Source organism: Nyctereutes procyonoides, unplaced genomic scaffold (assembly GCF_905146905.1).
Source record: "Nyctereutes procyonoides isolate TBG_1078 unplaced genomic scaffold, NYPRO_anot_genome, whole genome shotgun sequence".
Lineage (NCBI taxonomy): Eukaryota > Metazoa > Chordata > Mammalia > Carnivora > Canidae > Nyctereutes > Nyctereutes procyonoides.
The window spans coordinates 11,383,943-11,408,453 of NW_026575136.1; the positions used below are offsets into that span (position 1 = coordinate 11,383,943).

At 35.0% G+C, this 24,511-nt stretch overlaps 2 protein-coding genes across 8 annotated transcripts in view; one reads left to right on the plus strand and one right to left on the minus strand.

Moving 5' to 3' along the window:
* Positions 1–24,511, plus strand: part of LOC129495411 (methyl-CpG-binding domain protein 5) — a 433,502-nt gene that overhangs the window by 259,890 nt on the left and 149,101 nt on the right. The gene's annotated exons all lie outside the window — the stretch shown is intronic.
* On the minus strand, positions 6,187–6,995 carry LOC129495420 (thioredoxin-dependent peroxide reductase, mitochondrial-like). Its single transcript, XM_055302904.1, is given in 2 exon segments — positions 6,187–6,590; positions 6,593–6,995. Coding segments are annotated over 2 exon segments (807 nt in total).

Genomic DNA, 24,511 nt, shown 5'->3' on the forward strand with positions numbered 1-24,511 from the left:
GCTCCACTCAGCTGCCTATAATCCCTTTCTTTCTTAACTGTCTTAACTTTTCACATATGGTTCAAAACTCAAAACAACATTAAAAAGGGATGCCTCGGTGGCTCAGCGATTGGGTGTTTGTCTTTGGCCCAGGGCGTAATCCTGGAGTCCCGGGATCAAGTCCCACATCAGGCTCCCTGCAAGGAGCCTGCTTCTCTTTCGGCCTATGACTCTGCCTCTCTCTCTCTATCTCTCTCTCTCGTTGTCTCTTATGAATAAATAAGATCTTTAAAATATATATATAGAGAGAGAGATCTTAAAAAGATCTCACCGAGAATCTTGCTTTTATAACACTGTCTCCATCTTCTCCCACCACCAACCCATTCTGGTCAAAGCTGTTACTAGTTTCTTGTGTACCCTTTCATTTTTGTACACATAGCATACTAACAGATAGAGGTATTGATGTATACCCACCTTTCTTACACAAAGGCAGTGTACAATATATTTTGTTTTGCACTTTGCTTTTTTTTTGCTGAACAATTTACCTTGGAGTTCTGAACGGGGAGGTTGTTTGTTCTGGTTTGGTGTTTTTTAATATTCTTTATTTCTGTTCATAGCCACATGATTTTCCATTGGAAGTCTGTCATAGTTTATTTAATCAGCGCCTTGTGGAGGAATGTTTGAGTTACTTTCAATCTTTGGTGATGTAAACACTGCCTCAGTGAAAAAAAAATTGAATATTGTTGTTTTGTGCATGTGTAGGATATCTGTAGGTTAAACTTCCAAAGCAGGATCACTGGATCAAAGAGTAAATGCACTTAAAAATATCTTTATTGTTCAGCCATCTCAGAGCAACAGAGTGGGAACATAGGGGTTGGAGGCTGTTTATAATTGTGCAGACAGGCCTGGTTTTGGTCTGGCCTTCATTATTCCATTGCCATGTGACTTTAGGCAAGTCACTTCCCCTCTCATGGAGCCTTGGTGTACTCTTCTGCAAAAATTGGAGACTAGTCCCTATGCTAATTGGGTAATTATAAAATTAGATGAGACAATGGATGGGAACTGTCAGCATTACCCACCATTAAGATGATGTAATTATTAACCTGAAAATGGCCACAACCCTGGTACTAGGATATACTAGTATACTAGGCTTACTAGGCTCACTTGTTTTTTGTTTTTTTTTTTTTTTTGCACTTGTTCTTTTTAAAAAATTATTATACAGTAAAACTGACTACATTCTTTTGATGTACCAGTCTGTAAATTTTAACACATGCATAGATTTGCATAACCATCACCATAACCAGAATACAAAATAGTAAATGCATTTTTAATTTAAATAAATATTGACTAGTTACCCTCCATAAAGATTGTACACCACACTGGACTCACTCCAACAATATATGAGTGATATTTTTTTTTCTCTCAGATTTTGCAAAAGATAGAGTCGATTGTCTATTTGGTGTGATTATTTGTTTGTTTTTATAGCATTTCCCATGCAGAGACATAAACGTTGGACTAGGGCTACAGCAGCTGTCTGGTTCTTCTTCCCTTGATTAATGTTGCTTAAGCCTAAAATCTGAAGCTTAAAAAGAAAAATAAATACGAAACAGAGGCCTCATATTTTAATCACATTTTAAAGCAGCTACTTTTCCCATCTGCTCCTGAAACAAATAGACAGTGCAGTTTATAGCACTCTGTCATTCTGAATAACTGAGGGATAACTGAAGGAAAACAAAGAAAGGAGTCTAGATTGTAGTTGTGTATCTTTGATATTGTCATTGTTCTTCACTAAATGTTCACAAGTTTGGATGCACACTTAACTTCTCTTTTCTGCCTCCTACCCAATGCCAAGACATTTGGAAATGAAAGCATAATTGAGAAGATCTTACAAGGGCACCTGGGTGGCTCAGTCAGTTAAGCATCTGCCTTCAGCTCGTGTCGTGATAAGAGTCCTGGGATCAAGTGGCATCAGGCTCCCTGCTCAGAGGAGAGTCTGCTTTTCTCTCTGTGCTCTCTCTCTCTCCTCCTCCTCTCAAATAAATAAAATATTTTTTAAAATATCACAATTTTATTATTCCCATTTGTAAACTTACTAAAGAATATTAATAGGATTGACATGAGAAAATTGAACTAAAGTATTTGAAACATTTTCCTTACTATAAATATGTCAGTTATAAATAAAAATATCATTACTTTATTCTAGATTTGCAACACCACTGGCCTATAGGCCAGATTCAGCGGGCAGATTTATGTCATTTGTGTCCTATAATCTTTCAAAGTTAGGAAATTTTACATTAAAATTCTCCTCTCTGACGTTAATTGAATAATCAGAATATCTGGCTATAATCACCCATATTATCATATGGCAATTGTTAATTGGTACTTGTACTTATACCTGACTACTGCATTCATTTTTTCCAACTTATTCTTCAGAATACTATCCTTTTTCCTACTTATTCTTCAGAATACTATCCTTAGGTTAAAGTTTTAGTTGTTTAAACATCAGCAAACATTTGTTTCTATTACTGGTATTCTCGTTTCCATATGGTATATCAATAATATTTCAATTAAAAAAAGTAGTTATTGTGATTAAAGTAATTGTTCTTACAAACATGAAATCTGACATTTTATTTAACGGTTGGATTGCTTAACATAAAGGTTTTTTTCCTCTTCTAAGTAAATAAATATATTTTCCTATCATCTTGGAAAACTATCAATTGATTTTTATCACTTTCCAAATGATCCTTGCTTTTCATATGATAGATTGATTATTCCATATCCATGTCATTTGACTTTTAATATATATCTTTAAAAACCCTTAGTTGCTGAGAAATATTACGGCAAGGTTAATCAGAGTTATGATCATATTTCTTCTGTATTTCAATCCCTGAGCTGACTTACCATATAACTTTGCATTGATTTTAATCTCCCAGACTTTGCAGACCTCTGTTTATATAGGTGAGCTTTAATTACTTGTTCACCCAATACCTTACATTGTGCATTGAAATCTCTCAAGGTATAAACAAAGATTGAGGATGACATTTGCTTTCTTTGTTAACACTATACTAGGCCTATGGAATGCATTGTTTATGAGCACATGAAATTAAGTTTCACATCCATGTTAAAAAGGAATTCACTTAATCTGTATTCATTTTTAAGAATCAAAATTCTTTTTATGCCTATCCTGTATTATTGTTTTTACCTAAGAATCCATACCAGAACAAGGAATCTAAATGAAATAGAAATGAAAGATGTATAGTAAATAGTGGGAGCATGGGAATAGAAAGGGAAGGTTTAGTAGGACTTTATTATGAAAAGTACTAAACCAAAGGCTATTTAAGTACAGGTTATAATTTTAACTGTAAAATAATGAAACTCCATAAAGAATGAATGACATTTTCATTTTCTTTTTTGTTATTTCTATCACAGTTGATAACACAATATGATATCCAACTATTAATGCTTAACCTTCTAGGATGTTTTAAAGAGGATTGTTTTGCAAAAATATTCAGGGTCTTTTTTTTGTTTATTTTTTCAATTTTCCCAAGGATCTCTCCAATCTTAGATATTCAGATTATTCACCTTTGGCGCATCAGTGGAGTAATAATCCTTGCTAATCTTCTTTATTTCACCTTTTAACTGTCTTAACTGGGGTTATGTGCAATTTGAGTAGTGCTCAAGTACCACTTTCACTAACCCTATGCCTCATGGAATCCTGCATTTTTCTTTGATATTGACTTTGAGTCATTTTATATTATATTATTGTCAATTGTGTTATATTTTCTATAGTCATAAATAGAATCCTAAAAGAATAGATACAGTTGCAACATCCAATGATGAAGGTAAGACCAACTAACAGAACCTTTATCTTAATAGGTAAGGACAGGCTTTTTAGTGTTAAAGAGGAAAGAATATTTGAGTAGGGAATAATTAATGAGTGATGTATACACTAATCAGTATTTTATGATATGAGAACTTTTGTTTGGTTGATGAATATATAGGTTATGGGAACTCTGTTTTGTCTTCAGTCTTTGGATATGGAACTGTGGCTTTCTTGGTGGCAGATTCTGAAGCTCTTCAAGTTTAACATAAAAGCTTCTCCATCTTACAAAAACTCATGAGCTATTTCTTAAAAGTACTGTAAAAATGCGTTTTGTGTATGTGTGTGCACGTGTGTGTAAACATCAGACATTGAATAAAAGTGAATTGATTTATTCAAAGTAATAAGATGGAAATTCATCCATAGCATCGACTAAACTGATAGTGGTTTTCATTTAACATAAATAATATTCTACTACTACCCAAGAAAGATATTTTTCTGTGTGATAGATATTAGACCAAAGAATGCAATGCCATCAACTCACTAGTATTAGAATAGATATTCCAAGCACAAATCCATACATACCAAGGAAAAGAAAGCCCTGATGACAGGACTAGATGAACCACAGGTACAATTAACCACTCACTGCAAGGATGAATTTACTATCATATATCACAAACAAATTTGTTAGAAGAGAGTCTTGAAGAAATAATGAAGAGAGAAAAAACAGTAATCTCAAAATGAAAGCTATTAGTGTGCATATTAATGCTCAGATGTTAGAAACATTAATCAAACATTAGGATTTTTTATAAATTTTGACATTTATTGTTTAAGGACTTTTGAATATGTTAAGACTTTTCTAGTTTCCTATATATGTACTAAGTTCTGTGATTAGAAAATAAATCTCATTCTAACTTGAGGTGATTTCTCTCCTTTGAACATATAGAAGCTTTATTTTCCATGTTGTTTTGTTTTTTTAAGTTTTTTTTAGTTAACATATAGTATAATACTGGTTTCTAGAATAGAAGTTAGTGATTCATCACTTATGTACAACACCCACATGCTGCTTTTTTGACAATAATTTTATACTGACCTTGAGACCTTATGCTATTTTCTGAAACCTTAAAATCTCGTATTGTTATTGAACTGTTTTTGTGCTTATACCTTTCCATCACATTCTTCCACTTCTGCTACAGTGCCTTGTATTTATGTGATCTGACTGATAAAAATCCATTCTTTTCCAGAATAAGAAAAATTAACTTGACTCCTATTTAATGTATGGTACATTAATCTCATAAAACTATGCAAAACCTTTTGTGTTTGTTTTTTTTGTTTTTGTTTTATTTTGGTGTTTTTTTGTTTGTTTTTCTTCCAAGATTTTATTTAAATTCAAGATAGTTAGCATATAGTGCAGTATTGGTGTCAGGAGTAGAAGTTAATGATTCATCATCTACCAATACCCAGTGCTCATCACAAGTGCCCTCCTTAATACCTTTCACCCATTTAGCCCATCCCCCCAACCAACTCCCCTCCATTATCCTCAGTTTGATCTCTATTGTTGGAGTCTCTTATGGTGTGACTCCCTCTCTCTTTTTATCTTATTTTATCTTTCCTTCCCTTGCCCTATTTTCTTTTTTTTTTTTATTTTAAAATATGTTTATTATGTACTTTACATTGAGCACTTCAGAAAAGAAAATAATTGCAATGATTTCAGAATGCAATTCCTGGATTCAATAAATGTCCTTTATAATTATATCCAATCAGTATCTAGAATAGTATGTAGACCCTACGTCAGCTAACAAATAAGTAAAATAACTATGTTAATCTCTGGGATAAGAGACACACATGATCACTTAAGTCACTCTGCCACCGTGTTTTTTTTAAAAACATGATTCACATTTTTTTCAAGTACACATACAGCCATTGCAAGAGTTATTACATTAGACCACTGATGTTAACACCTTAAAACTATGTATGATTTTTGCTGCCTTAAAAGAAAATTTAGTTTATCGCAAAGAAATTCAACAAAGTTTCAGGACCTTTGATCACAAGCTTCAGTGCTTGTTGTACTACTCTGATGAACATAAAGGTTCAAGTAAGGCCAACAAAGAAGAATGTTTCCTCTTTCCAATGAAGACACAATGCAAGGACTAGGTGAACTAGCATCCTACAAACTAGCTAGCCAGCCATCAAGAGGTTACCAATTAAAGTATGTGAATACATTTAAAAGCCTTGGCCAGTGTTACAAAAACAAAACATTTAGATTATTTACGAATATAAGCATAATGGGTATTTTATCTTCTATAAATAATCATTTTTGAAATGCTAAAGGTGAGTTCCAACTGCACTCTTTCCTGATGTGAGAAGAGGTGGGGACACAGGATGACCTACTGATTTACCTTCTCAAAGTATTCTTTGGAAGCACTTGGATCTGGCTTGATTAAAGGAGAATCCGGGGTCCAGTTTGCTGGGCAGACTTCTCCATGGGTTTCCACAAACTGGAATGCCTTCACCAAGCAGAGGGTCTCTTCCACACTTGGGCCCACAGGGAGATCATTGACACTCAAATGCTTGATGACTCCATTGAGGTCAGTGATGAAGAGACCTCTTAGAGCAATACCAGGGCCTTCTAACAGCACGTCATAGTCTCGAGAAATCTGTTTAGTCAGATCTGACAGGAGTGCAATGTTCATGTGGCCCAAACTGTGATTCTTCTGCAGTGTGCTGATCCAGGCGAGATGGGTGAAGTGGGAATCCACTGATGCTGCAACAACGTCACAGTTCATGTCTGAAATTCTTTGGCTTTGTCACTAAAAGCAACAATTTCTGTAGGACACACAAAGGTGAAGTCCAACGGATAGAAGAAAAGCACCAAATATCTCCCCTTAAAGTTATTGAGGGTTAGATCTTTGAACTCTCCGTTGACAACGGCAGTGCCCTTAAAGTAGGGCGCGTGCTGGGTGACGGCAGGAGCGTGGTAGGAGGAACTGGTGCTAAAAGCGAATTTTGCTTGACCAGAACCAGACCACAATACATTTGTCAGGCATGTTCTTCTGGAAGCAGCAGGTCTAAGGGCTGCAGAGGCAAAGATGCCCCATGGACTAACACTCACGTGTCCGGCAATCGAAGCCCGGAGGAATCTTCCCACCGCGGTCGCCAGGGATTTGCCGAACTGGCCCCCTTCCCCTATTTTCATCTGTTTTTTCTTCAGTTCCCCATATGAATGAAATCATATGGTATTCCTTCTCTGACTGACTTACTTCACTTAGCATAATACACTCTAGTTCTATCCACATCTTTCAAATGGCAAGATCTCATTCTTTTGATGGCTGAATAATATTCCATTATATATACATACACACACACACATATATATTTATATATATGTATACATACCATTTCTCCTTTATCTATTCATTGATCAATGGACATTGGAACTCTTTCCATAATTTGGTTATTGTTGATAGTACTGCTGTAAACAACGGGGTGCATGTCTCATTTCAAATCAGTATTTTTGCGTCTTTTGGATAAATACCAGTAGTACAATTGCTGAGTTATAGGGTTAGTTCTATTTTTAACTTTTTGAGGAACCTCCTTAACTGTTCTCCACAGTGGCTGTACCAGTTTGCATTCCCACTAATAGTTTAAGATGGTTCCCCTTTCTCTACACCCTCACTTACCTCTGTTATTTCCTGAGTTGATAATTTTAGCCATGCTGACAGGTGTGAGGCAGTATCTCATTTTGATTTGTATTTCCCTGATGATGAAGGATGTTGAGCATTTTTCATGTATCTTTTGACCATTTGAATGTCTTCTTTGGAGAAATGTCTGTTCATGTCTTCTGCCCGTTTCTTAACTGTATTGTTTGGGTTTGAGGTATTGAGTTTGAGAAGTTCTTAAAGATTTTGTTTATTTATTCATAAGAGACACAGAGAGAGACAGAGGGAGAAGCAGACTCCCCATGAGAAGCCTGATGCTGGACTTGATCCCGCGACACCAGGATCACTCCCTGAGCCAAAGGCAGATGTTCAACTACTGTGCCACCCAGGCGTCCCTGATAAGTTCTTCATAGATTTTGGATACTGGTCATTTATCTAGTATGTCATTTGCAAATATATTCTCCTATTCTGTAGGATGCCTTTTAATTTTGTTTATTGCTTCCTTTGCTGTTAAGCAAAACCTTTATAGAAAATATTGATATTATCCCCATTACCAAACTTAAAATGTGTTCTTCTTCTAATATAGGTTGTAAGTAGAATTTCAGATCCATGGTCTAAGGACTTTTAAAGATGAAAATGAAGTATGTTTGTGAAGATGTATAGAAGCAGGAACAATTGTACTTTGAACAACATGGATCGGAACTGCCTGGGTTCACTTACATGCAAATTGTTTTTGAGACAATACTGTAAATATATTTTCCTTTTGATTTTCTTAACAGTTTCTTTTCTCTAGCTTATGTTATTGCAAGTATTCAGTGTATAATACACATAACATACAAAATATGTGTTAATTGACTTTATGTTATTCTGTAAGGCTCAGGTCAATGATAATCATTAGTAAAGTTTTTTGAGAGTCAGAAGTTCTATGTGGATATTCAACTATGCAGAGGGTCAGTGCCCCTGACCCTCATGTTGTTCGAGGGTCAACTGTATTTTTTTACACTGCTACTAAATGTAAACTGGTACAACTCTTAGAAAGTAGTTAAGATATATGTGTATATCAGAAGCCTAAAGATATTATTATCCTTGACCCAATTTCTAAAAATCTATTCCAAAGAAGTATAGAAAAAACCTTATCCCAAGGAAACTTTGCAAGCTTATTTATAATAATTAAATTCGGAAAGAACTTAAATGATAAACAGTAGTGAATGGTAAAAGCAAATTACAGTGCAGTATTATGATATTATCATACATAATGTTTACAAAGACTTTGTTGAAGCCTGGGCTTTTTTTGTTAAAAATGCATAAAATTTAGGTACAGTATTATCAGTGCTTTTTAAGAAAAAGCATAGATGAAAGTCTGGAAGAAGATATGCAAAAATCAGCAATTTGGCAGTGAGTTGTGTTTGAGTTGTGTTTGAGAACGGTTTTCATTCTTCACTTGTATTCCCTAATAATCCTTTAAAAATCATATACAGCAGTATATGAGTATCTTTTTGTCATAGCTCCATTTGGAAAGTCTATTTTCCCCCTTTGAATTTCCTTAGCAATTGTTGAAAACAATTGACCACAAATTGGATTTATGGATTTATGAAAATTTTGGATTTCCAATTGGATTCCATTGCTCTGTATGTTTATCTTTATGCCAGTACCATAGCGTCTTAATTATTGAGCTTTGTGATGTTTAATATAAGAAATTAAGTTTTCAATTTTGTCCTTCTTTTTCAAGATTGTTTGTCCTGGATATTCTGGGTCCTTTAAATCCCCATATAAATTTTAAGTTCAGCTTGTCAATTTCTACAAAGAAGTCAGCTGTGATTTTTGATAGAGATTGCATTTTATCTAAAGATTAATATGGAAAATATTGCCTCTTAACAATATTAAGGCTCATGTTTATCCATGAACATAACATGTATTTTCATTTATTTAAGTCTTAATTTTCTTCAACTGTAGTTTCTTTTGTAGTTTTTGAATGTAATTTTATACTTCTTTTGCTAAACTTATTCCTAAATATTTTATTCTTTGATACAATTTTAAATGTAATTATATCTTAATTTCATTTCATATTTGATGTAGAGAATGACTGATTTTTTGTGTTGATCCTGTGTCATGAAATTTTACTGAACTCATGTATAAATTTTTATATTTTCTTAGAGAATTCCTTTGTATTTTCTATGTATAAGATCGTATCATCGAAATAGGAATAGTTTTACTTATGCCCAGTCTAGATGCCTTAAATTTCATTTTCTTGCCTGGTTTCCCTGGCTAGAATCTCCAGTACAATGTTGAATAGAAGTGTTAAGAGTGGATATCCTTTGTCTTTTTCCTAATCTAGGAAGAAGGTGCTCGTTCTTATACTGTTAATTATGATATGAGCTATGGATTATTACTACATGCTTTTTATTATTTGAGGAAGTTCCCTTCTCTAATTCTAATTTGTAGAGTATTTTTTATCATCAAGAAGTTTGGGATTTTCTCAAATGCTTATTCTGTGTCTATTGAGATCATGGCATGGGCTTTGTCTTTGTTCTATTGATTTGGTGTATTAAATTAATTAATTTGGGGTGTTAAATCAACCTCACATTCCTGGGATAAATTCCACATAGCTATGGTGTATGATCCTTTTTATAAGTTGCTAGATTTGGTTTCCTTCTACTTAATTTAGGATGCTTGTGTCTATATTCATAAGAGAGATTAGTCTTTAGTTTTCTTGTGATGTATTTGTCTAATTTCTGTATCAGAGTAATAATGGCTTCAGAATGAGTTGAGAAATGCTCTCTCCTCCTGTACTTTTGAGAAAAAGTTTGTAAATAATTGGTATAAATTCTTCTTTAAATGTTTGGCAGAAATCACCAGTGAAGCCATCTGGGCCTAGGCTTTTATTTGTGGAAAGTGTTTTGTTTTAGATTTTATTTTTCTAGAGCAGTTTTAGGTCCACAGCAAATTAAAGGAAAAGTACAGAGATTTTCCATATACTTCCTGCTCATATATATGTGTATCCTTCCCTATTATCAACATTCCCCACCAGAATTGTACATTTGTTACAACTGATGAACTTACACTGATGCATCGTGGAAAGTTTTTAAATTACTAATTCAGTCTCTACTTGTAGATCTATTAAATTTTCTATTTTTTCTTGAGTCGGTTTATTTCTTCTTGAATAGTTTGTCTCTTCAGAATTTGTCCGTTTCATCTGGGTTACCTAATTTTTTTACTTTGAGTTTTTTTTATACTTTTTTATCTATGGGTCAGTAATAATGTCATCTCCTTCATTTCTGCTATGATAATGTAAGTCTTTTTTCTTCGTTACTTTAGCTAAAAGTTTCACAATTTTTCTGACCTTTCAAAGAACTAAACTTTAGTTTCATTGATTTTTCTCTATTTTGTCCATACTCTATTTCATTTATTTCCAATCTCATTTTTACTTTTTAGTTTAATTTTGTTTATTGTTCCATTGTCTTTAGGTAGAAGTTTAGGTTATCAATTTGAGATCTTTCTTCTTTTTTAATATTGATGCTTACAGTTATAATTTGCCTTGAAGCACAGCTTTATCTTCATCTCATATGTTTTGGTACGTTGTATCTTATTTTAATTCATCTTAAGATATTTTCTAATATCATTTTTTATTTCTACTTTGACCCATTAATGTGTTGTTTAATATTTACATGTTTTTCAATTTACCAATTTCTTTCTGTTATTATTGGTTTCTAATTTCATTCCATTATGATTAGAGAATATATGTTATATGATTTCAGTTCTTTTAAATTTATTGAGGATTTTTTATTCTCTAGATATGGTCTAACCTAGAGACTAATTCATACACACTTTATTAAGTTTCCAGATATTATTTCTTTGAATAGTTTTCAAGTCCTTTTTCACTCTTCCTTCTCTTACTCCCAATTTGGCATATGTTGGTTTGCTTGGTGGTGTCCATATTCTTCTGAAACTCTATTCATTTCTCTTTTTTTCTCTGTTTAGAATATAAAATCTCTGTTGATCTATCTTCAAATTCATTTACTTTTTTTCTTCTGTCAGTTCAAATCTATTGAGTCCTTGTATTGAATTTTTTATTTCAATCATTATATTTTCAACTCCGGAATTTCCATTTGGTTCTTCTTTAATAATTACTTTCTCTTTATTAATATTCTAGATCTGTTGAAATGTTTGTCATAGTACTTTACTTTGGTTCTGTGAACATATTTATACCAGTTCCTTTGAAGTCTTTGTTAGATCTGACATCTGGGCTCACTCACAAATTAGTTTCTATTCACTTTTTTTCTCTGTGTTTGGGTATTACTTTCTTGTTTTTTGCATGTCTTGTAATTTTTTTGTTGTTGAAAACTTGACATTTTAGTTAGCATGTCAACTCTAGATACTGATCCTCTCTTCCAGGATTTTTTATTGTTGTTTGCTTTTTTATTTGTTTAATTACTTAGCTAGGCTATTTTAGTGAAGTCTATTTCCCCCATTGTGTCAAGCTTCTGATAATACTCCTCCAAAGGTTTGGACTTGCCCATCCACATGGTCACCATGTAATGACAATATTTATAACCGAGCTCTCTTGGACTGTCTTCTTCCTTGATCTTTGTTATGGTATCTGGCTCTTGGTATCTTGCACATCTGTTGAGCTTCCCTGATTGCCAGTGTAATGCTCTGTTCTTTTTGATAAGGTTTAACAACACAAATTACTCCACAGTCTGATCCAATTGAATTCTGGCCCTTTTACTAGAGTAGTTTTTGGGCTATTCTTTGAAGTTTGTTCCTACTTAGAAGGACTCTTTCTGGCTCTCTCTTGCCTTGGTTGTCTCTGGTAAAAGCCCTATTTTCCTAGGGTATTTTTGTTTTGTTTTGTTTTGTTTGAGAACTGATAAATCCGGGACCCCTGGTTGGCTCAGCGGTTTAGTGCCTTCCTTTGGCCCAGGGCGTGATCCTGGAGTCCCGGGATCGAGTCCCACATTGGGCTTCCTGCACGGAGCCTGCTTTTCCTTCCTCTCTCTCTGTGTCTCTCATGAATGAATGAATGAATGAATGAATGAATGAATAAATAAATAAATAAATAAAAAAGAACTGATAAATCCAACCATTTCTATTTCTTCATTCATGTGCCTGCTCTTTGTCTTGTTTCCCAGGGAAAGTTGCTAGCCTCCTCTTACTTGCTCACTTGTTTCAAGCATACTCTTAATCTTGAACTTTTCTACACTCTGTTTTAAATAAAATTACTTATTGTGGAGAGAACTTTAAAACTCTGTTTTCATGGCCTGCATCTATCCCTAGGCAAAATCTCTGAGCCACTGCTCTGAAACTAAGGACAGGGATACTGGACAACTTTTCTTGAAATGATTCTCCTGTTTTATGAGTGGGGCAATTGGTGAGATAGTAGCCTCTGATCTTCTTGGCTTTTCCCTCCTGGTGTGAAACTTCTATGCCAAAACTGAGTTGAGGCAAGAGTGATAGGGGCCACTTATTCAGTCTTCCTCACCTGAAGTAAAACTTTTGCTATGTAAGTAAGGGCTAACTGCAGTTGCAAAAAAAGGTTTTTCATTTGCTTTTTGCCCTTAGGACAGTTTCTAGAAATGTTAACTAACTGGGCTTTTATAATTTTTCCAGTTATGATTGTTAACACTGGTAGTTCCTTACTCCTCATCCATTCCAGAAGTGGATCTGGGCCGTTAACCTTTGTATGATATCCCATCAACCTTTCTGTTTTTCACAAAAGGATCGTTGTTACTGTGTGATTTATCATTTATTGGTCTATTGGTTTTATCTCTAGAAATCAGCATCATCATGCCACAAACCACTTTGTACACTACAGGGCAATGAATTACAGCATCCCCAAATATCAGTAAAACATGTTTAGACTTAAAGTCAACATATATGAATAGATGCAACTTAACTTAAGATCATCTGTTTATATAGATGATACTTCGTAGGCCCTCTGCAAGGAAAAGAAGTAATTCTGGGTCATAGCCAATCTCAGTTTTTATTATGTTATTGCCTCCATCCATACCCAGTGTGACAAAGCAGGGATAGGGAAACTTTCCCTTTCTCTGATAGAAGACTATTCTCCAGTTAACCCAAACTACCAGTAATCCAGGCTGGGCCCTCCTTCCTTCTATAACAATGATTCTCTTCTCAGAGCTTGCTTGGCAAGAGGTAATCTTGACCTTTCCTCTGTTTAAAGATCTTTGTCTAAAGTTTAGACTTTTAAGAGTTCTAAATTTTAAGAGCTTAACCCCAAAAAGTTAAAAGAATTTTAAGAGTTCTTACTTCTCCTCTTCTAATCTCCATTGACTAATCATCTACTCTCATTCACCCACAAAAACTAGAGAAAACATCTTCTGGTTCTATTGCTTGACTAAACTTTCAGGCACCTACATATAAGATGTATAAAATTTCAGGAATTTTTTTTTAATTTCAGGAATTTTTAAAAAGATTTTATTTACTTATTATAGTGAGAGAGCATGGTGAGGAGGGCTAGAGGGAGCAAGGGAGAGAATCTTAACCAGACTCTCTGCTGAGTGCAGAGCCTGATGCAAGACTTGATCTCACAACCCTAAGATCACCACCTGAGCTGAAACCAAGAGTCAGGCACTCAACTGACTGTGCCAACCAGGCACCTATATAAAATCCCACTTTTATTCCATGTTCTTGAGGATATTTTTCTCTTCTGTGTAATAACTGATGTGCAGTCATTTCCTATTATTTACTGAAGTATTTATTATATTGTATTTTGCCCACTTGCAAGATTAATAGGTTTCTATATGATACCATTCCTATTTTCAAAAATCTCTGATGGCTTGTGGAATACACTTCAAACTGTTGAGAAAGTCCTTCATAATCTTCCCTGTTTGGCCAAGTTTACCTTTCTTGCCTTACCTCTGATCTGCCTATGTTCCTCTCATACTGGGCCAACAACTTACTATTCTCCAAACATAGCATTTATTCACATGTCCATGCTTTTGAGATCAGAAATGCTTGACCAAGTGAGTACAACAATCATCTGATAATTATGTGAGGTACTAGAGCCTCAGTCCACTCCGATTGAGTCAGAATTTTTATGTGTGATGATTTATTTAAAAGCAATTTATTCTAAAGCTACTTAAGAACTGTTCCTATAATGTTTTCTTTCCCTGCAGTGTCCTCCCTATCACTTGCTTTCACTTTGGCAAAATCTTGCCACGAAAGAAAGAGTTAGGAAAGAGAGAATAAGAGTGAGAGTGAGATGGGGCACCTGGGTGGCTCATTGGTCTGCCTTTGGCTCAGGTCGTGATCCCTGGGTCCTGGGATCGAGTCCTGCATTGGGCTCCCCACAGAGAGCATGCTTCTCCCTCTGCTTGTGTCTCTGTCTCTCTCTCTGTGTCTCTCATGAACAAATAAATAAATAAATCCTTAAAAAAAAAAAAACTGAGAGCTAGAGACCCACCTAAAATACTGTTTTCCCAAAAAAGTTTTCCTCAGTTCTATCTTCATTTTTAATCTAGTGGATAGTTGTTGTTGTTGTTCTTGGTGAATTAGTATCAGAGCCCTCTTTCTGTGTTTAGGGGGTCCCTTAGCCTCTGAATTAAAGATAGTTTCTACTTTAGAGGCTCAAAATGCCAACTACTTGCTTTCCCTGCCTCTCTCACACAAGTCTACAAGCATGACTCTGCCAATTCAGGCATATATACACCACAGTCTTTGAAGCAAAAATTAAAGACATGAAAAAACAGTCCATAGACTCCATTTTTCGAGAAGGTAAACATATAGAAATGGGCAGCCACTTCCAGTTTCCAAATACAATAGAAAAGTTATCTAGTGGCAGCATCTTAGCTTGAAGCTTCTAACCAGGAGCATTGTACACTGCGGCCTCCTTTCCTGGTCTGGTAGCCTCCAAAGCCAGTGCTACAGCTTCCTGGAGAATTCTGTGAGATGCTTCCTATCTTTTAATACATTTATTTTCTCCTGAAATTACACCAAGTTAGTTTCTATCTCTGGTAATTAAGATATCGAGACACCTAATAAAATCACCTTTCTATAGCCCTCATAACACTTTATTCACAGAACAAGCGGAAATAAATCATATGTCTTATTGTTAATTGCCAGTAGAATATGGGCTTTCTGTGTCAAAAGGGAAGGAAAGAACATTCTAAGGCAGAAAGCATAGCAAGAAGCCAAGTAGCTGGAAGCAACACAGAGAATATCAGTAACTGAAGGGATCCTGTGCCTAAATGATAAAGTGAACTAATTGGTGAGAGAGGTCAATGAATAGAAAGCTATTAGAAGAATTAAATAACTGGATCACAGTAGCTCTACAAGTCCATATAAAGACATTTTTATTTTTGTTGAGTTCAGTAACAATGTAAAGCTATTGAGGTTTTTTTAATGGCAGATGTTATACTCAGATTTGTATTTTGGAAAAAACTACTCTGTGGCATGAATAATAAATTGAAGGTGGGGGGGATCCCTGGGTGGCTCAGAGGTTTATCGCCTGTCTTTGGCTCGGGGCGCAATCCTGGAGTCCCGGGATCGAGTCCCGCATCGGGCTCCCTGCATGGAGCCTGCTTCTCCCTCTGCCTGTGTCTCTGCCTCTCTCTGTATCTCTCATGAATAAATAAAATATTTAAAAAAAAAAAAAAAAAAAAAATTGAAGGTGGGGTAATGCTTGTGATTTTACTTGGATTTGAGTTTTGCTCTTAATATTTAGAGGTCTGTATTGTTCCATAGCTGATCACTTCCTTCTGTCTCCTATTCATTCTAATTTTTTTCTTTCGGAGCAATCCAAAGTGAAGACCTCTCCTCTCTCATCTTTGAGCCCTTTAACCTTTGAAGCTAAAAAGCAGAACAGGCTAGGGCAATATTTTTCCATATTTCTTACAGGCATTAGTAACAGTTACTAATGAAGAGACTCTAATTTTTATTAAGTTCACTTAATTTCACATAGATCTATAACTTAGATTGGATTCTTTTGATATCCAGGTATTAATGCAGTTCAGGGTTTGTTTGTATATTTAAAGAGTTGGAGTAGCTTTCATCTTATTCTTTTAAAACTAAAACTGCAAACCAAAAAAATATATACCACACCAAAATGTATGCTAATCATGTCTTTATATTATTTTATGTTTTATATATAATTGTCTTTATTTCAAGAGCTATTCAAAACTAAAATTAAGCTTGAAGATACTATTTATATTTTTATTTGGTCTGGGAGAGTCAAGTAATGATTGCAGATGGCCAGATTGCAGATGGCCAGCTAAATAATTAGAGCTGCTACTGATTTTAATTAAGTATGACCTTCTGAATATTAGTAAATCCCCCAAATCATTACAAAAGGCATTCAGTGGTAAATCAAACAATTTGGTTTTTCATTCATTAATTTCAATAGCCTTAATTTCTGAAGAATGAGTATACCCTTCCAGAAAATCTTTCTAAGCATACTTTAAAAAGCAATATCCCAAACAAAGACAAGGCATGTGGTGGCAGATATATGCAAAGTTGGTAGGAACAAGACTGTAAGACTAGCCTTCTTACCACAACAGCACAGCCGGGTCAAGGGGAGGAATCAAAGGTTCATGGCAAAGACCAAAGTTTTCTGAATTCTAGACTATTATTTTATGTTAGAGGTTTGTTGATCTTATTTGTCCAAATTATTTCTTGGTTATTTTAACTAACAAAGACAAATGTAGAATTTGATTAAGGAAAATTAATAGTATGTATATTCTTTGGACAAAGTATATTTAAGGAAATATTGGGTTGAATCCTATGAAATTGTCATTTCTGCTAGTCAAAAATGATTGAATATGGAGGCATACAGTATATCATTGAGTTTGCTCTTTGAATACATTTTTTTCTCCATTTGTTGTTGACAGTTACTTTTAACAGAAAATATTTACTTTTTCAAATAAATATAATCTTATTAGGTACCAGAAACACTTGCTGTGGACATTTTAAAAACAGCTTGTTAAATTTGAAAGAGACTTTTTAATTGTAAAGAAGGGACAACAGGGCACAAATACACCTGTGAACTGTCCTAGCCTATAATGTTTTTAATGCCCTCTTGATTGATATTCTAAAATCCAGGGATTTTTCCAGAGCCATCACAGAATTAGATGATACATAGTTATACTATAGCTCTCCCTAATTCCTAGAAACTTAAAATCTCAGGAAAGATGAAGGTCAGTATAATTAATTTTTAAAAATAATAGTAGTAATTATAACTGGTAACATTTAAATGGTATTTACTGTGCCAGGCATTATTTTAAATAAGTGCTTAACATATATTAACTCTTTTAATCCTCACAGCAATCTAGTGGTGTAGTTAATAGTAAGTATCATTATCCCTCTCATACAAATGAGGAAATAGTGATACAGAGCAGTTAAACAATTTGTATAAAGTCACACAACAAATAAGTGCCTGAGCCAAAATTTAAACCCAAGTAGGCTGGCACCACAGTCACTACTTAACCAATAATAAACTGCTTCTCAGCATAAAGAAAGTCTAGTATCACTGAATCAATTTTAATACCAGCAGGAGTTGAAATATTGGTTGAATTACTAAGTTTTTTAACGGGGCTTATCATGCTTCTTTCCATCCCAATAGCTACTATTTTGGACTCTTGCAGTAGTTCTCTAGCTAGGATACAGATTTCTAATCTTCTCTCCATTCTGGGCCAGCTGACATCCTACTGCTAGATTAATATAAATAAATCATCACTAATCATGTCACTACCTTGCTCGAATCCATTTCATGACTCTGTATTTGCATGGCCAGGAAAGGATGTCAACAAGCATCACAGGATCTGGTTGCATAAGCTGAAAGCCCTTTACCACCAAGCTCAATATTTCTTTAAAGTTTTTTTGTTTTATCTTAAAAACCGACACAAAGTTTGCATCCTACTCCATAATACATCTGTTTGTTTTAATATAAAAATAATGTTTGAAATAGATATCGTTTAAATTACTTAATTCTAAATTTCCAAAGAAAATTGATGAGTCAGAAAGATACTTCATGTGTGTCCTGGTCTTTCTGGTGCCCCGTGAAGTACACATACTCCTGTTTGAAGAGCCCAGGTGTACAGAATAGATTTGGGGTATCTTTGCTATATATTTAAGACCCAATTATCTGGTCCCATTCCATCCTTCCCATCTTACAACTTGCTATTTCCCTGCATTAATTCTCTGATAAATCCATCCATCCATCCGCCTAACCATCCAGTTATTTACCACATACCCACTATGTACCAGGCACTGCCTCCTAAAGATGTCCTGTACTGATTATCACCTATATATCTTGGCTTTTGTCCTTTCTCCCTGCTTGGAATACCTTCTCACCTCATTTCTATTTGACTGCTAATCCTTCAAGACCTAATTCAAATAGCTTTCCTTACTATCCCAGTCAGGACTCTGAATTCCTATTACACTAATTTAATCATTATTATATAATATGTTTTTTATATTTGTATGACTAGGTCTTACACATAATTTTTTTTAATTTTTATTTATTTATGATAGAGAGAGAGAGAAAGAGGCAGAGACACAGGCAGAGGGAGAAGCAGGCTCCATGCACCGGGAGCCCAACGTGGGACTCGATCCCGGGTCTCCAGGATCGCGCCCTGGGCCAAAGGCAGGCGCCAAACCGCTGCGCCACCCAGGGATCCCCAACACATAATTTTTTTTTTTTCCCCAACACATAAATTTTTTAAGTAAGAGTTCAACATGCGGAGAGTTGAAAAAGACGCAGCCACAGGAATATGAAATAGAACAGAGCATTCCAATAAATGCTCAATTGTTTAGAATAGCTGGAATGTAGAATATACTCTGTTAATATAAAAAAAAGGAGGGACCAGATCATGAAGGGATATATAATAAATGCTAAGAGGGCAGCCCCGGTGGCTCAGGACTTTAGCGCTGCCTTCAGCCCAGGGCGTGATCCCGGCGTCCTGGGATCGAGTCCACGTCGGGCTCCCTACATGGAGCCTGCTTCTCCCTCTGCCTGTGTCTCTGCCTCTCTCTCTCTCTCTCTCTCTGTCTCTCATGAATAAATAAAATCTGTAATACATGCTGAGAAACGTACATCCCACCCACCTGAGCTCCCACTGTAATTATAGGAAACAAAGAATTCAAACAGGTGATAATTTATTATATTGATCATAACCAACTTTGATGTAAATCCTGTATCTTTTGATATTCTTCATTTTCTTAGATCTTATTTTTTTATTTCATATATATGTAAAATTATGATCCTATCTTTATGAGGTCATTTTTTAACTTAACCCACTGTATATCTTTCCTGTATTCAATGTATATACAAACAGACAGGAATTTTGTTCATTACTTTATTTTTTTTATTTTTTTTTGTGCATTGCTTTAAAAAATGGGCTCTCACTCTCACATGCATGTACACATGTACACACGCACGCACGCACAGCTCTGCACCTTGCATTTTTTTTATTCTACAGTACTTTGTAGAAATAGCTCTAATATTTTTAATGGCTACAATATATTGTACAGTATGAATGTGCCAAAATTTATTCAACTATTCCTCCATTTATGGAGATTCACCTTGTTTCCAGTTTCTTAATATTTCTAAGGTGTTATATCTAAGTTAAACCTCATGTTTATTTCACTAAGTTTCACTGTAGTCTTGATCAATCTATCATGAACTATTAAGTATTTCAGGTAGGTTTGGGTATATAGGACGAAAGTAAACTTATGTTGACAATCTTACTTTTTATATACTATCTCGTATCCTCTGTTGCTACCAAATTAGTGGATATTTAGGAGTTGTTTCCACTAGTAATAAAGAATCAAAAGGTTCGAAAAAGACCCATCTGATGACTCAAATTTTGAGTTAAAATATTATGATACCATATGTATTAAAATTAGGGAATTCACAATAATATTTTTCAAACTGAGATGTTAATAGGAGTTTCGAAAGGCTTCCATAGTCAAATTCTTTGGGAAAATATGCTAGATTGAACTGGGCACTGCAAGCATGCATTACATCTCTCTGTGTATATTATTTTATGAAATACCATTTGGTAAACAGTGCTCTACATTATTCTAAAACAGTATGGACAATTGAATGATGTTCAGTCTTGTGGTAGATTCCCAAGGGTGACTTTCATGACATCTGCATTGACCCCTATAGCTGCCCAGGTATGAGAAAACAATCCCACTCAAATCACTACTGACTTGTCCAGGTATTTCTCCCACTACTCCTCTTCGTGCTTCTAATACATCTCTCAATCAACCACAAAAGCTTATAATTCCAATGATACTAGATTAGGAAAAGTTTTAAAGCATACCCACTACTTTTTAAAATTTTCATGCTCTTGCAAACCTTCCTTGTTCCATCTATGTGTAATCCTCTTTCATCTCATATTTCTGTGTATTAAGATCTTAATTTTCTTTAAATGCTACTTTCCTTATGAAGCTTTCCCCCAAGCTCACCAGTGAAAATTAAACCATTCCCTGTTCAGTGTTCTCATACCACTTTACATTTCTTTCAGTGATGATACACTTAACTTCCTGCTTTATCTATTCAGCTGTTGTGCATGTATTAGGCATTGTGCATTAATTCTCCTGACCTTTAGTCCTTACTGTGGTGGAGGTCATAAACTAGCTGAGGGGGCAGATATGTAAACAAATTTTTACAATTTAATGTGGTAAGTATTTATATTATCGCAGTGGTGGTGGTAATAGGGTAGATATGAGAAAATACAGGACTACAATATTTAAATGTAAATTAACTTACACAACTACGATTTTGACTTCATTTAGAATAGTCCAGTCTAGAATTAAGTGAAGTAGATGTTGTAGTGGTTATTGTACATGACTTCCTCTTCTATTAGCTTACAAGTACCTTTAGGACCTGGCCTCCTATTATTTGTTTATTTCCTTCCCTACCTAGCACTACTACAGATACATAGAATACATTCAGTAAATGTTTGTTAAGGTGAATTAATTTCCAAGAGTTGCTCATTTAAAAAAAAAAACTTTATTACACATTCTACAATTTATTATGTCTGCATATTCAGACTATTTTATTCCTAACTTAAGATGTACTTGTCTTGTAGGGAAAGTGACAAACACAACATTTTTAAATCTAGGTTATTATTTGACTATTTCTTAGTAGAACTTTTGAAACCATAGACTTATTCCATGGGCACTGCCTTTGAACAAAATATCTATGGAATTGCTTTTGTTCTGTGACACACTTAAATATACACACTAGTTTCATCTGAATTCTGAAACCAACTAAATGTCATCTCCAACTAAGTTTAATGGGTCAAAAGTTATGTATGCCTTTTGGGTCAAAAACACAAGAGATCTTGTGTAGTACAAAAGATAATTGTAAAGGCAATTAAAAATCAGAAATTTCAAAAAGACTTCTAACAATTCCAGGATTTCTAGGGTTGTCTTATAGCTTCCCCACATAGCCATTTTGAAAGATAAAACTGATTTAAAGTATATTTATTAAAATTCCAGACTCTTCATAGGCCTAGTTTGTAACTGGTTTATTAAAAAGAGTTGTTGGTTTAACTGAACTGGAATTTAAACATCATATTGTTTTTTCTGACTAATAATCAGTCTGATACTATTTGGAATTAGTATGAAACTTTCACCAGGGGCACTGATACTTTAACTTATTTTTGACTAGAGATTATCATTCTTACCTCTTCACTTTAATTCTATAAAAATACAATTAGAGCCCAGGTTTTTTAAATTTTTAATAGATATTTTCCTCATAAGAAGGTGTAGACATTCATGCTTACGATTTTTTTATCATTATATTCATTGTTGTCATCAGGAAGTGATATGGAGGGTGAGACCAAAAATCATCCTCATTGCCTTATTAGCTTATCCTTTAGCTAAAAGAACCTAACCTGGAAATAAGACCAAGAACATATCAGATGGAGCAAATACTTTAAAATGACATTTATTTCAACTGCAAATACTTTATTTTTTTATTTTTATTTATTTTTATTTATTTATGATAGTCACAGAGAGAGGGAGAGAGGCAGAGACATAGGCAGAGGGAGAAGCAGGCTCCATGCACCGGGAGCCCGATGTGGGATTCGATCCCGGGTCTCCAGGATCGCGCCCTGGGCCAAAGGCAGGCGCCAGTCCACTGCGCCACCCAGGGATCCCTGCAAATACTTTAAAATGGCATTTATTTCAACTGCACTTATTCAGTTTCTGAGAAATGAAACAGGAATCGAGCTACAGGTTACTTTTGCTTAGCCAGAAAGAAAAACATTGCCAGTCAAATTAATCCTATACACATGAAGAAATGATCTATTTAAGAAAACAAATGCCTTTTTTAAAGCTGTCAAGCTCATTTGAAATACCCATTTACTTCCAATTTTTACTCCAATTTTACTCAATAAAAGTATTTTATTTTACAGGTTTATAAAACCAGCTTTTATATGAAATAGGTACTATTTTTAAATTTCCCTTTAATTCGTGTTTTATTAATAAATTATAAAACAATTATCAAAGTACTCCAGACTTGACTAATTGATCTGATAAAATTCCGTTTTAGGAAGCTACTACAGAACTCATATTTTCAAAAGGATTCACACAGGTTTATGGAGCATACAGCCATAAATATCAAAGAGTAAGATAGAGATATGGGGGTTACTAGCCTAACCTTTTGAGTTTGATGAATAAGGAAGCCATCTGAGCTGCTGTCACATGAATGACCTGGAATGAGTTGAACAATGGCATAGCCTTATGTTTTCATGCAAAATAGATATTCACAAATAATATCCAACACATCAACTGTAAGATGACTTTGGTTTTTGTGAAAATCTTTTGTAACACATAGTTTGCTCTGTGAAGAAGTTGGGTTTATGTTATTAAAAACTATGGTAATAGGGGCAGCCCTGGTGGCGCAGCGGTTTAGCACCGCCTGCAGCCCAGGGCGTGATCCTGGGGACCCTGGATCGAGTCCCACGTCAGGCTCTCTGTATGATGCCTGCTTCTCCCTCTGCCTGTGTCTCTGCCTCTCTCTCTCTGTCTCTATGAATAAATAAATAAAATCTTAAAAAAAAAAACTATGGTAATAATAGTTAACATTTGTGTACACCTTTATGTTTACCAAATTTTCAGCTTATTTATCATCTTAGTTGGTCATAGAAATAGTGGAGATAATACTTACATAGTGGGTAGGAGTTAAGACTCACTTGGTTGCAATGAAAAATATTCTCCCTCTCTGCCCACCCCATGCCAAAACACATATGTGTGTGCACACACACTCATGAACACACACACAGACACTGACTTTGACTAAAGAAATGATACATTGGTTCATAGCATGGAATGGTCTTCAGATAGGCTAATTTGGAGCTAAATTGGCTCCATTGTCAGCCCACATTTGGTGACATGAACAGTTTTGAGTGTCACTGGTCCTCATTTGGTTAAGAGCTCATCCTTGAGCATGTAACTGTGGACGGGGGGGTGGGGGGTAGGGCTTTGCCAATTAGACCCTCCTCTATAGCTGGGAGTTGTCCAAGTGAAAATCAGGATACAGTTCTCAGAAGTAGAAGGAAAGCATGGTAGGGAGGCAAACATCAAATGTCTTTTCCAGTAGGTATTTTCATGTCCACTTTACAAGCAAAAAAAAGCAATACTCTGAAAGGTTAAGTGACTTACCCAAACTTAGGTCTTCTGGTTACAAATCCTGCTCCTGGCTGCTATAAGAGAAAGGGAAAGAGGCGTGGATAAGAAAAGAGAGGTGGTTCCAGGCATGACATTTATTTCTGGTCTATGTTTCCAAGTAAACCAGGCATGATTGATTTTAGGGCAAAATTGAGTCAGATCTCTGTGGAGTAGATGAACAAGACATACATGGGGAATAAATTGTCCCAAATTCCATGGAAGGAGTAGAAGGAGGTACAGTGGATATGATCCTTACAATCCAGAGTTAGGAATTTGGGATTAAAATGAAAATAGCAGGGACGCCTGGGTGGCTCAGCAGTTGAGCGCCTGCCTTCGGCCCAGGGGGTGATCCTGGAGTCCAGGATTGAGTCCCGCATCAGGCTCCCAACATGGAGCCTGCTTCTCTCTCTGC